This window comes from Blennius ocellaris (genome assembly GCF_963422515.1).
Source record: "Blennius ocellaris genome assembly, chromosome: 2".
Classification (NCBI taxonomy): domain Eukaryota; kingdom Metazoa; phylum Chordata; class Actinopteri; order Blenniiformes; family Blenniidae; genus Blennius; species Blennius ocellaris.
This window is the reverse complement of record NC_137651.1, coordinates 28,860,095-28,872,570: the sequence shown is the minus strand read 5'-3', so window position 1 is coordinate 28,872,570 and position 12,476 is coordinate 28,860,095. Positions and strand designations below refer to the sequence as shown.

Here is a 12,476-nt window from a genome sequence, read left to right as displayed (position 1 = left end):
ACGACCGGCTTCCTGGATCCAACACGTCCAAGAGCTTTTCTGACTGAGTGGAATCACCGAAGATGAGTCCAGGAATCACTCGATCGTCTACGAGCCGCCCAAGCTAGCGGCTCCCGCTAGCCGCTAGCGGCTCCTTTTCTCCTCTCTCGGTCTCTTCCAGGCTCAATCTTTCATCAAGGCTCATAAAACACCGACTATAACTTCAAAACACTGTAAAAACTTCAATATTTAAGAGGGAAACAAGCCGATATAAACACAACAGATGGAGATCTGCACAACTCTTGACGTCACGCCCACGAAGAAGGATCCCCCCGACTTCCTCGGCTGGAGATTCAAAATTCAAATAACTTTGTTATGCGACAACAGTGGTGGGGCAGAGTCGGAGGAACCTTAGAAGTAGTACCCCAACTATCGTTTTTTGCAAAGTAGTGTTTTACATTTCACTAGGACTTTAAAAGTGCATATATTGTCACACATGCAGTCGCCATGCAAACACAGAGCAGCTGTCGACACACGCCGGATCTGTTCTGCAGGGTGGGAGAATATAGTGATGCATATATCTGTGTTTGCATTGCATCTGCTATTTGTTGGCGACAAGGACGGGGTGGGTAAAAATGAAAGGATGTCAGATAAAAGATGAATAAATAAATTGCAAAAAAAAAAAAAAGGATGTATTTTATGAAAGCTAAAAGCTTCACATTCACAACTTGAGTGAAACGTAATGTAACGATGATATGATATGATATATGCAGAATAAAATGCAGGACCAGAGGAAAAATATTACTTGTGCAGATTTACTGTCGTTTTTATTCGTGAAAGGATTCCATCCCATAATCCATAGCACCTCTCCACAAATGTCATTTATTGCCTATGGACAACAATGTCTAGATAGATAGATATAGATATATACATATATACATATATATAGATAGATAGATAGATAGATAGATAGACTTACTTTGTCATCTTGACTTCTATCTAAATGTTTGTTTTTCCCTGTGAGTTCAGATTTAACTGCACTGGTGTGAGAGGTGATATTGTCTCATTCAGTCACTTGTACGGGAGTTGAGTTTTATCGTCTCGGCATTAAAAACGATGAAGAGAAGGAGGCAGAGGAGAATGGCATCCCCGCTCTTCTTCTCCCACAAGCAGTGGTTGTGTCCGCTGAAGACTGTAACCCCCCCCCCATCCTTCGAATATTTACAGACCCTGTTGTCTGATCGCTCTTCTCCTCCTCTGTCTTTGGCGCCATGGAGGCTTGTCTTTTGCTTTGACGCTGTCCTCTGCCCCCCCCCCCCCCCCCCCTCTCTCTCTCTCTCTGTTTCTCTGCTCCTCCCTTTGTTCATTGTGCAGTGAAAGTAAGACAGAGCCGTGCAAACGTTCCAGCGACCGAGAGAAACCAAGACTCCTCGGAGAGGTTTCAGGCCAGGGCTCATTAATGACGACAGATTTTTTTTCCGAGTGTGCGACTGTCTGGACGCGTGCAGAGTGTGTGAGCGTGCCTCCTCTGAGAGAGTAGAAGTCACCTCCGTCGCTGCAGGCGCTGTTATGCAAAGGCAGTGCCTCGAGACGGAGCCGCATTTTGAGTAATGAAGCATCTTGAAATGTGGAGATTCGCCGTCTGTCTGGCGCCGCAGACCGACGAGGAGGGTGTGTTGTTTGTGAGGCACGTCATAAACGTCTTGTTTTTGCTTGAGCAGTACAGTGTCACCGAACACGCTGGACGTGTCCGTCTCTTCAGGAGACACGACAAGGTCTCACGGGAGTTTGTCCTGTGAATTCCTCTACTTCCCCCGGATCCAGTTGTGTTCAGTCCAAGCTTGCTCCTACGGCGACTCGTCCACGGAGAACGTTTCACGATGCACCGACGCACGATGTAGTTATACACATTATTTCTAATTGATATTTTATTTTCAGTTCCATATATCTAGTTCAGGGGTCGGCAACCTTTAATGCCTAAAGAGCCATTTGGTCCCGTTTCCCACCGAACACAACACCCAAAGAGCCGCACACATTTTATTTTGACAATCCCACAGGCAAACCATGCCAGGAGGACACTACACATCAGTCTTTTATTTTGACAGTCCCACAGGCAGACCATGCCAGGAGGACACTACACATCAGTCTTTTATTTTGACAGTCCCACAGGCAGACCATGCCAGGAGGACACGACACATCAGTCTTTTATTTTGACAGTCCCACAGGCAGACCATGCCAGGAGGACACGACACACAAAGCCTTCTTCACTGCTGGTTGACAACTTACAACTAATAAACAAAACTACATGAACTAAGCAACAAAAACACAACACAACACAAGTAATACCTACACTAACATAACCCCCAATAATTACATTTAAAACACGACAAACAGAAACTCCCATAATGCATAGCAGCTATCAACAACGCAACGCAATTGGCTCTGGGTGCGCTTTGCCTTATCTCCCATACCACCCTTTGCCTTACCTCCCATACCACCCTGCTCCGGGATGAACTGCAGTGGGACAGAGGCTCAAGGAACCACAGTGGAGGGATGAAAGAGCCGCGGGTTGCCGGCCCCTGGTCTAGTATATTTCCATATATATATTTAGTATGACATCATATGGCTTTTCGCTCTCGTGAAGAAATCTCTTCATTGCACACGTGACGTTCCAGCTCTCTAAAGACTGTCTGTCATATTTTAATCATGTTTATCTTGTGACGTTGCTGCTGAAGGAGCCCCGCGGCTCGTTAATATGTCAGAAGGTCCTCTTACGTGATGCACCTGAACGCATCACTCAAAGCGATCAACTACGAAGCGGCGTGGTCCCGTTCCGACATCGGGACACAACAATGTCTTTACCCCGTTTATAAAGATACATTAGTCCTGAGCTCGATGTCAAAAGTTCTCCGTTTGTAATCCTGGAGGTTTTTTTTTTGTTTTTTTTGTTTTTAAAACCGGTGTTTAAATTTTGGTATTTTCTTTACCGGTGTACGGATTTTGTTGTTATGCGTGCTGCGTTTGAGTCACATGTAAGCCGCTGGTCCAATAGGAGAGCGCAGAACTTCCAAGATGGCGGCGACCGCGATCGATCTCACGGCAGTTCAGAGGAGGAAAACATGACAAAAACAAATATGCTTTATGGCCCTGATATCAATAATGCTGGGGGAAAAGAAAAAGCGCCTCAGCTCTTTAAATTGTCACAAAGCAGCTTTCGACACGTTAACGAGCACCTGAACGCATCAGTCAAAGCCGTTGTCTTTGAAGCGGCGCTTTAACTTTACGGCTTATTATTGTGTCAAATATCTTGATATATGTCCTGTTTTTGTGTCAAATACACTTAATAATCCTTCCAAATGTGTTAAATATACTTTAAAAATCCAATCCTTCAAATCAATAATGCTGAGAAATATATTTTTTGTAAGTATCCCCACTATTTTTACTACAGAGTGTGATAAATTACCCCCCCCCCCCCTCCGGCATGGTGATTAAAACTACTGTTTAAAAAGGCCAGCTCTGTCGTGGAGCTCGTCCCTGGAGGCCGGTAAGAAGAGGATCTTTGCCAAGCTAAGATTCATCACGGAAAACATCTGTCACCCGCTTCCTGACTGCAGGAGCTCCAGCCGGCTCCTTCAGCTGCCGGAGATCCAACCTCATGCACCCCCCCCCCCCCCAACTCTATTTACTGAAATGGTGTGAATACTCTCCGTCACGGGAGCTGAGGTCATTAAAAACCCGGGGCTACGTCAGCGTCGCACTCACCCTCAAACGGCTGGTTTTATCTGTAGGAGGCTGATAATAAGTGTCCCTTTGATCGAGTAGGAATATATTATGCGCCCGGTAAGTACATTTCTTTGAAAACAATTTGTCATTATTTAGTTGAGGCACCTCTGTCACGCATTAAGCAAAACAACAAAGATAAATATGTAAATATATTCCCCACTGATTGCAATTTGCCTTTTAAAAGTGTCAGAAGACGTGATTTCCTCTTGGAGGCTCACTCCACCACACGTTCATACTTTGCTGTCACGCAGACGTAACCTGCCTTTTTATGAATCGGACGAACGTCAGTGTGTGTGCAGAGTTTGTGTGTAATCAGATTTGTAAATGCATAACAGAGTTTTGGTTGCGCCAGCTGAAAACAAAACACAGTTTTAGCATGTTTGGACTGTCATTTCTGTAATATGTGTGTTTCCTGTGTTGGTTCTGTGAATGTGTCGCTCTCTGGTTTCACTTTTAAAAAAATCACGACTTTATCACGATTCTTTTTCTGTTTATGAACAGTGCAACCAAAAACCATTTCCCGACGTAAAACCGCCCAAACTGAAAAAAAAAAAAAAGACAATTTAGGCCAAAGAACCTTTCTGAACATATTTCAATTTATATAATATGCTCTTGCAAAATAAAAACTAAACTCAACACGACATTAAATGACACAGTTGCTGGCTGCTTGTTCACCACAGGCCTTCAGTTTCATGTTAAATTGCAAATACCATTTTTAAAAAATGTATTTTTATAGATACAACACTCTGGATTTTCTTTAATTTCCAAATTATGTAAATGTATAAGTTAGAATAAGTCCCTGCAGCCATTCATCACCATTATAGTCATTTAGTACAAGGGTTTTTATAACATGAAGTTATAAAGGTTGGCATTGTTAATAAAATTAAGATATTTTCTCTCACTGAATTGATTTAAAACGAACAAAAAAATCCTCACTTCAACGCCATAGTTTCAGATAGAGACTTTATCGAACCGATCGGGTCCCGATTGGGAGAAGATAATGGTATTTGTTTGAGGAAATAAGGTTTTACTTACGGCTGAGGAGTTCAGACAATAAACATTACGAAGGAGACGACGGCTTTAGCAGCGATCAGAGCAACTCGTCGACGTCATTCCAGTTACGTTCAGTGGCTCGATCCTCGGCAGATGTGAAAACTCATTTTACACACAAAACATTCGACTTTTTTCACGAGAATTAGATTAGATCAGCTTTTTTTTTTCATGTTGGATGGAGAAATCCTGTGTTTTCAGACTAAGATACGAGCATATCTCATCCTGGGCGAAACGCCGTATTTCAATCCGTACATATAAGCAAATAAAGTAAATAAATCATAGCTATATTTAAAAGTGATTGAAATGGCTACATTTGTTTTGTTTTAATATATTAAAGTGAGTGAATAACTAGCAATACAAAGGCTGAATATTCGCCACATACGTCAAAATACCAAATACCACAATATATTGCAGTATTATAGAGTATTGTATTAATACTCCTATCGTTTGTGGGTTGCCACTAACTTTAGATTTTTTTGGGCAGCTCCCAACTCCTCAAGCTTTTTCACAAAGTTCAGCACATTATGAAGTGATGCACTCTGATATAACTAAACACACACTGCTCATTTAATAATGCTTTTCCTTTACTGACGAGGACATGTGGACACACCTTTTTTAAATCTTTCAGAATTTATGTTTCATGGACTTTCAACCGATAATTCATAATTTGTCCATGAAAACATTGATATGATCCGACGTGATCCGAGTGCACAGAAAAGACAAAGTGCTGAGTTAATTAATCAGATGCATTTTTTTCTTTTTTTTTCTCATCCTGAGCAAGATCAAGTCAAACCAAGCAAGCAATCTATTTCTATGCTTTATTTACATATATTAAAAAAAAAAGCCCCCTCTGACTGACAAACAGACCCAGGGCATTATAAAAGCTGATATCCAGCCTGACAACCTTGATGTGTACAGAGTACGTGTCAGACACCATCATCGTCATCTCCATCTCTTCGCAGTCTAAATGTTAATTGTTCCCCGCCTTCACCGCGGGGATTTATGAACCACAGCTGATTCTCCCTCACGCCCGGGGAGAGTGGCAGTTAATCTGTCTTCCGCTGCGGCGGCTGGTCTGTCGCGCACCAAACAGGCAACGTGTGGCTGCGGCTGACAGCTCGTCTATAACCGCCCCGGCAGTCGGCGGAGAGCCTCCCAATAACCGGCTGCTTCATGACCCGCGCCGGTTATTCCGGGTCGGATGATTCACTTACTTTCAAAGCAGGCTGGTGCTTGTTCCTCGATCTGGGAGCTCCACACACACACACACACACACACACACACACACACACACACACACACACACACACACACACACACGCGCATGTATTAATTCTGCCCCAGCATCCCCCTCGTCGGGGCCCCCCTCCACCCGCCACTCCATCTCCATCACCCACGGCGGCAGTGAAGGGCGTGGCAGCAAATGGAGAGCGAGCAAACAACATTACACAGGAGTGGAGTCTCCTTGTGTGTTGGATCTCCGCTGGCTTGGGACAAACATACAGATGTGTAGATCACGTCCCTTTCCGAGGACTTGGCGGAGCGCGGAGCGCCTCACCGCCGGAGTCGGCCTCCTATCTCGAGCACGCCGAAGGGAAAGTGTGGAGTCAAACGCTCGTTGAGGTGTCGAGTCGAGCCCGTTGCCCGGTTTCATAATAGAGCCAGAGAAAAATACTGGGGCAAGATAACAGGATGATGAGCACTACTCCTGACCTTGATTGAAAAAGTATTTTAAGTTTGGGGGGGGGGTATAGGCTGTCTTTGTTCTTCTTCTTCTGGCTCTCAGCGAAGGCGGACGCTTCTCTCTTCTCTCCCCCTCGCCCTCCCCGATTGCTGCTCCCGTCCTGTACTGTACTGTCTTGTGTCTGATCTATTTACAGACTCTCTTCAGACCATGGAATTGATCAGCTGGTCTCTCAATGCGATCGACCAGATTTTTACGACACGAAGATCGGGCAAAGGAGAGCCCGCATGTCCCGATGGGACGTTTGCAGCCGGATACATGCTGGATTCCTGGAGGTCCCTGTGTTTGGCCATTCTTTCCATGGAGGATGTGGAGGACCTCTACATATTGGGATTCATGACAGCAGGTATGCTGCTGATTGGGGCTGGCGGCTTTCTGATCTATCGCAAAGTTGAGAAGACGCTGGCAGCCGCATTGGGAAGGCTGCCTATCGTCACTGAAGGACTGTGGCGAGCTTTGAACGCTCAGGCTCATGTGATAAACGAACTCAAGAGAACGACTCTTGAACGTTTACGCGAAATTGGATCGATCTTGGCAGATATTCGAACTCGGTTGGGAAGCTAAAATCTTGCCACAATCGGAGCAGCGTTGGAGACCAGAGACACTCGAGGTCGACAGATGAAGCTGAAGCGCCTGAACGAAAACAAACCTAATCTACAATTCGGACTCCCAGACACCCAGGTCTTCCTCCCCTCCTCCCCCTCCCGGACATTTTGACCCACTGGAATTTCACCAGCACCTTTCACCACCTTTGCTGCGCACCCTACCCCAACCCCCAGCAGAGGCTGTGGGCGGAGTCTATGGCTGCGCGCCTGAAACACCTCCTCCTAGCGGCGGCTGCTAAACTACCCTTCACATATCCCAAGTGCTGTCTCGAGAAATATGTTGTAACCTGTCTGTGTTGATGCTAAACGTGCCTGAGGTGGTTTTTTCCCCCAGTTACAGACTGTCTCCTTAGAGCACAGTCTGCAATCTGCCTTTTTTCCCTCCTCTCCTCACCTCATGTTGTCCTTCTTTCCCCAAAACTTTCTATGCAATTCCGTTGTACCTGTACAATGACAATAAAGCTTCTGATTCTGATTCTGATTCTTCAGCATCCTGTTACTCAGCTATGTCAGACAACACTGAGGCAGAGGCCAAATTACATTCAGCGCAGGTCACCTTTCGTACTCGAGATGTGAGGATTCAGACGAATGGGTCATACTGAACTGAGCAGGCAGATACTTTCCCGTCCAATGAGTGAATTATTGATGAAATATGCTTCCCACGGAGAATAATAGCGAGTAGAGCCACGGAGTCTGCAGCTCGCTCCTCGGGGAAAACACATTTTCCTATTCTGCAGTATTATCCAGGAACAGAGAGGAAAAAAGACGCGTGGTGGGAGTGAGGAAACCGCAATGATGAATTGTTCCACTTGTTGGACTCCATGTGGGAAACTGTCTCTCAGGCATTCAAAGGCAATATCAAATACAAAACCAATAAATGGATTTAGTCCCATGAAGAGCACCCGTTGGCGCAGAACTCGGTTCTCATGCTTGCGAGTCGATAAACAGGGAGAAGCTCATCAGGGCGAATTACAGCATTGATTCAAGCATTTGGTCCCACCGTTTGTTGTGTGATCTTCTTCTTCTTCTTCTCTCCATTCGTCCTCGTCCTTTCCCCCCCTCTTCCCGGCCCCCCAGGCGAGAGCATCCAGAGTCAGCCCGATGTGTTTCTGGCCGGCGAGCAGCCTGAAGGATGCCGGGCGGAGGACGGCGGCCGCAGAGGCAGCGTGACCAGCGTGGACAGCGAAACGTCCAACTGCTCCATGGGCAGGCTGGGAAACGCCATCGCTAACAGTACGTGGGCCAAAGCCTTCATTTCTCACATTCGTCTCCCGCAGACGGATTTGACTTGAGAATTTTCACGGCTTTACGTTTCCTGAGCGGGGGGAAGCGTCATAAAACACCAGATTTTCTCAAGTTTGTTCAAATGTAATCCGTTTAGTGAAAGGAACACTATCATAGTCAAGTGTTCAAAAGCGACTAAATTGCTGTTCAGGGTTTTATCGTGTTTCTGCAGCAATCAACATGTTTTAAGCCTCAAAGGTTGATGCTTATAATTCACATTGTTGTCTGGACTTGTTGTTTATCACTTGCAAATCATAAATCTGTGTGAAATATGTGAAATATGGTGTATATATTTTTAAATTTTCAATGCATATGCAGTCATGCATATTCGCACACTTGACAATAAAGCTGACTTTGACTTGACTTTGAAAGCAGAACCAAAAAAATGTGTCACAACCCAGTCAGAAGCAAAGGAAGTTGGAAATATCAATATTTGGACCACAGATTTTCTACTGTTGGTATCTTAAACTACTGAACTTTTCTTTTCTCCTGTCTATTATTATAAAAGTTAGTTTCTTGGGAAATGTTTTTAATTTCCCTCCTAATTAAATAGTATTAAGAAACCTATGGAAGTAAAACTGTGCCATCAGATTCTGAATTCGAATTCCTAACTCTGAATTTTTTTACCATCAAAATCAGACTTTGAATTTTAAAAGCTGTCGAATTTCAAGTACGTATCTTTTTTTGCTTCTGATTTTGCTTCTGATTTTTGCTGAATTTTCTTTTGCGGTTGAATTTTTTTACAGCTGAATTTTTTTGCAGCTGACTTTTTAGACACATTGAATTTTTACACACTGAATGTTTTTAGATGTTGAAAAAAAAACCAGAAGCAAAAAAAGATACGTACTTGAAATTCGACAGCTTTTGAAATTCAAAGTCTGATTTTGATGGTAAAAAAATTCAGAGTTAGAAATTCGAATTCAGAATCTGATGGCACAGTTTTGCTTCTGTAGAAACCTTTGTAATGTAACTGATCCATAACTAATATGGTGGCGCATTGTAAACCTTCACATTAGAGAAATTTAAATAAAATGCCAGAAACTAGTAGGAAGAAATGTTGAAGTTTCAATGACACAAACGGAATGTAATCATCAACAATATGTCTTAAAATGTAAGAGAAATAAACAACAGCAGACGGATCTAAATACAACAGCTGCAGATGAGCCAACGTGTATATAGTGATAAATTTACTGTTGACACGTTTTGTTTATTCTTTTATGTCAATTTTACAGATCCCTCTTAAAAGACATGTGTAAGAGCCTGTGCTCAATCTGCTCGCTGCAGATTACCTCAACATAACAGTTGTTGATTCAGGAACAACGTGACTAAATAACCAGCTTGTCTCGGTCGTAGAAGCAGCAGTCATGTGAGGCAGCAGCAGGAAATCCAGAATTAAAACCAGAAAGTAACAAGAATTTACTTGTTAGACCAACTTTGGGACACTTGTGGGTGTTTTATGGTTTTATTATTATTATTATAGACCGACCTACACATCGAGCTCGTGTACATTTTTACAAAAAACACAAAATACCTGAGCAGGAATTGGCCAACTTTTTAAAAACATTTTTGGGCAATTTCTACATTTTATTTTTTTATTTTTTTATTAAAAAAAAATAAAAAATAAAAATTCTAAATACATTACAGTCATTCCAATGTGCTTTTATAGAGAAAACAGAGAAGCCAAACAAATCCACATGAGCAAGCAGGCTTGTTTGCGACTGGAAAGAAAAAACTCCCTCAAACAGGAAGAAACCTAGAGGAGAGGATAGAGGAGAGGAGAGGATAGAGAGAAGGATAGAAGAGAGGGTATGAGGATAGAGGAGAGGATAGAGAGAAGGATAGAGGAGAGGAGAGGATAGAGGAGAGGTGAGGATAGAGGTGAGGATAGAGGAGAGGAGAGGAGAGGTGAGGATAGAGGAGAGGAGAGGATAGAGGTGAGGATATGAGTATAGAGGAGAGGAGAGGAGAGGAGAGGATAGAGGTGAGGATAGAGGAGAGGAGAGGATAGAGGTGAGGATATGAGGATAGAGAGAAGGATAGAGGAGAGGAGAGGATAGAGAGAAAAGGATAGAGGTTAGAGGAGAGGAGAGGATATGAGGATAGAGAGAAGGATAGAGGAGAGGAGAGGATAGAGGAGAGGATATGAGGATAGCGGAGAGGATAGAGAGAAAAGGATAGAGGATAGAGGAGAGGGGAGGATAGAGGAGAGGATAGAGGAGAGGAGAGGATAGAGGAGAGGAGAGGATAGATGGGAGGGGAGAGGAGAGGATAGAGGAGAGGAGAGGATAGATGGGAGGGGAGAGGAGAGGATAGAGGAGAGGAAAGACAGAGACTTGGTGGGGAGATACATACAATACCCTTGTTACTTATATTTCTTTTCTTTTTTTTTTTTAATACGGTAATCACAGTGATCCAAATATTTTCCAACTGCCATGAGATTAAACCAGCCTGAGCAACAACAGAGCGAAAAGCAAAACAATCACAACAACGACAGCAAGAGCAAAAACAGCAGGACACAAACTAAAGAAGTAAAGCGCTCGTGTAAAGTCGAGACGGTCCGTCCTGTGTTTCAGTTTCAGGCAGCTGGTGGGGCTCCAAGAGGCTGGACTTCGCTCTTTACTGCCCCGACGTGCTGACCACGTTTCCCACCGTGGCCCTGCCGCACCTTTTCCACGCCTCCTACTGGGAGTCCACCGACGTGGCAGCTTTTGTCCTCCGACAGGTATGAGAGCCGGCCGTCCCGGCCGTCCTGGTTGAATTAGCATCGGCGTGTTTTGTAATGAGATGTGTGAGAGCTGCTCCCACACCTGAGCCGAAGGTGAATCCACGACACGAGAAAGCTGTGTTGTGGGGAACAAATTGTTTTGAATGTGAGAGCTTCGGTAATGCTGGAAGCAACAGAGGATTGCAGTGGCTTGTTTACTGGCTCGATTTTAAAAAGCACATTCTGCACCGAAAAGCCCAAATAAGCAGAGGAACAAGCAGCCGCGTCGTCCACGGACATGTTTGTGCTGAAGTAGTTCAACCTGCGTCATAACAAAAACAGGAACTCGGATGTTTAAGGAGCTCAGATTCACAGTGGGCGGTTGTCCGATCAGCGCTTAATGCTAATAACCTCCATCTTTCTGACGTCTTGGAACTTGTTTTAGAAACGTGCGTTGGCTTCTTCACCACGTTTACACGTGACGCTTGGTGAGGAAAAACCGTGTCCTGCTGCAAATATGCAATCGTGTTTCATGTTGGAGCAATCATCCACAGTTGTCTTTGCCTCATTTCATGGTTTTTGGCACAAAGAAAAATGGATTCCAACTCAATAATACTGAATCTGTCAAATCCCGTAAAGTGTCGCCCGTTTAGCTTCGTGGTCATTTGTAGATTTAATGAGGTGCTTTGAGAAATATTGTGTGTGTTTTACACTAATCCTCAGTGGGTCCAGCGTTCCTTTTGCGTTATTTATTTATTTATTTTTTCCACAAATGGTTTTTATTGAACATTTATAAACAGCCCCACCCTCCCCACCCCGCAAACAACATCCTTGGACAAATGAAAATGACAAATGCATTTAAAAAATAAGAAACAGTGTTAAAAAAAGAAAAGTACATGAGTGTTCAACCTCAGAATAGAGAATGCCGGCCCAATACGTTACATGTAGACATTAATACAAACCTTGAAAGGAGAAGCATGGATGTCAAACGGACAGAGTTGTTACTTAGGCATCGGGAAGTAACTTTAGAAAAAATGGCTGTGGAATGACGTGGCAGGAGGTTGAGCTGCAGGACGTCGGACAGTGTTTTGAATACAAAACTCCAAAAATTGTTCAGTTTTGAACAGAAACAAAACATACGACTGTGGTCAGCAGGGGCACAGCCACAGCGATTGCACCTGTCGTTTACGTCGGGGTATATTTCTGAGAATTTGACTTTTGAAAAGTGGATCCTATGGAATACCTTAAACTGTATGAGCCCGAGGCGAGCACAGGATGACGTAGAGCTCATTCTATCGATTGCCTTAGCCCACCAGTCATCAGT

The 12,476-nt window shown here is 43.9% G+C and overlaps 1 protein-coding gene across 1 annotated transcript in view; it reads left to right on the top strand.

The window, feature by feature from the left end:
- Positions 1-12,476, top strand: part of pitpnm3 (PITPNM family member 3) — a 68,005-nt gene that overhangs the window by 45,897 nt on the left and 9,632 nt on the right. The window contains exons 9-10 of the mRNA XM_080512943.1: positions 8,242-8,397; positions 11,022-11,170. Of these exons, the coding sequence (XP_080369069.1) occupies positions 8,242-8,397; positions 11,022-11,170 (305 nt within the window). The remainder of the gene's footprint in view (positions 1-8,241; positions 8,398-11,021; positions 11,171-12,476) is intronic.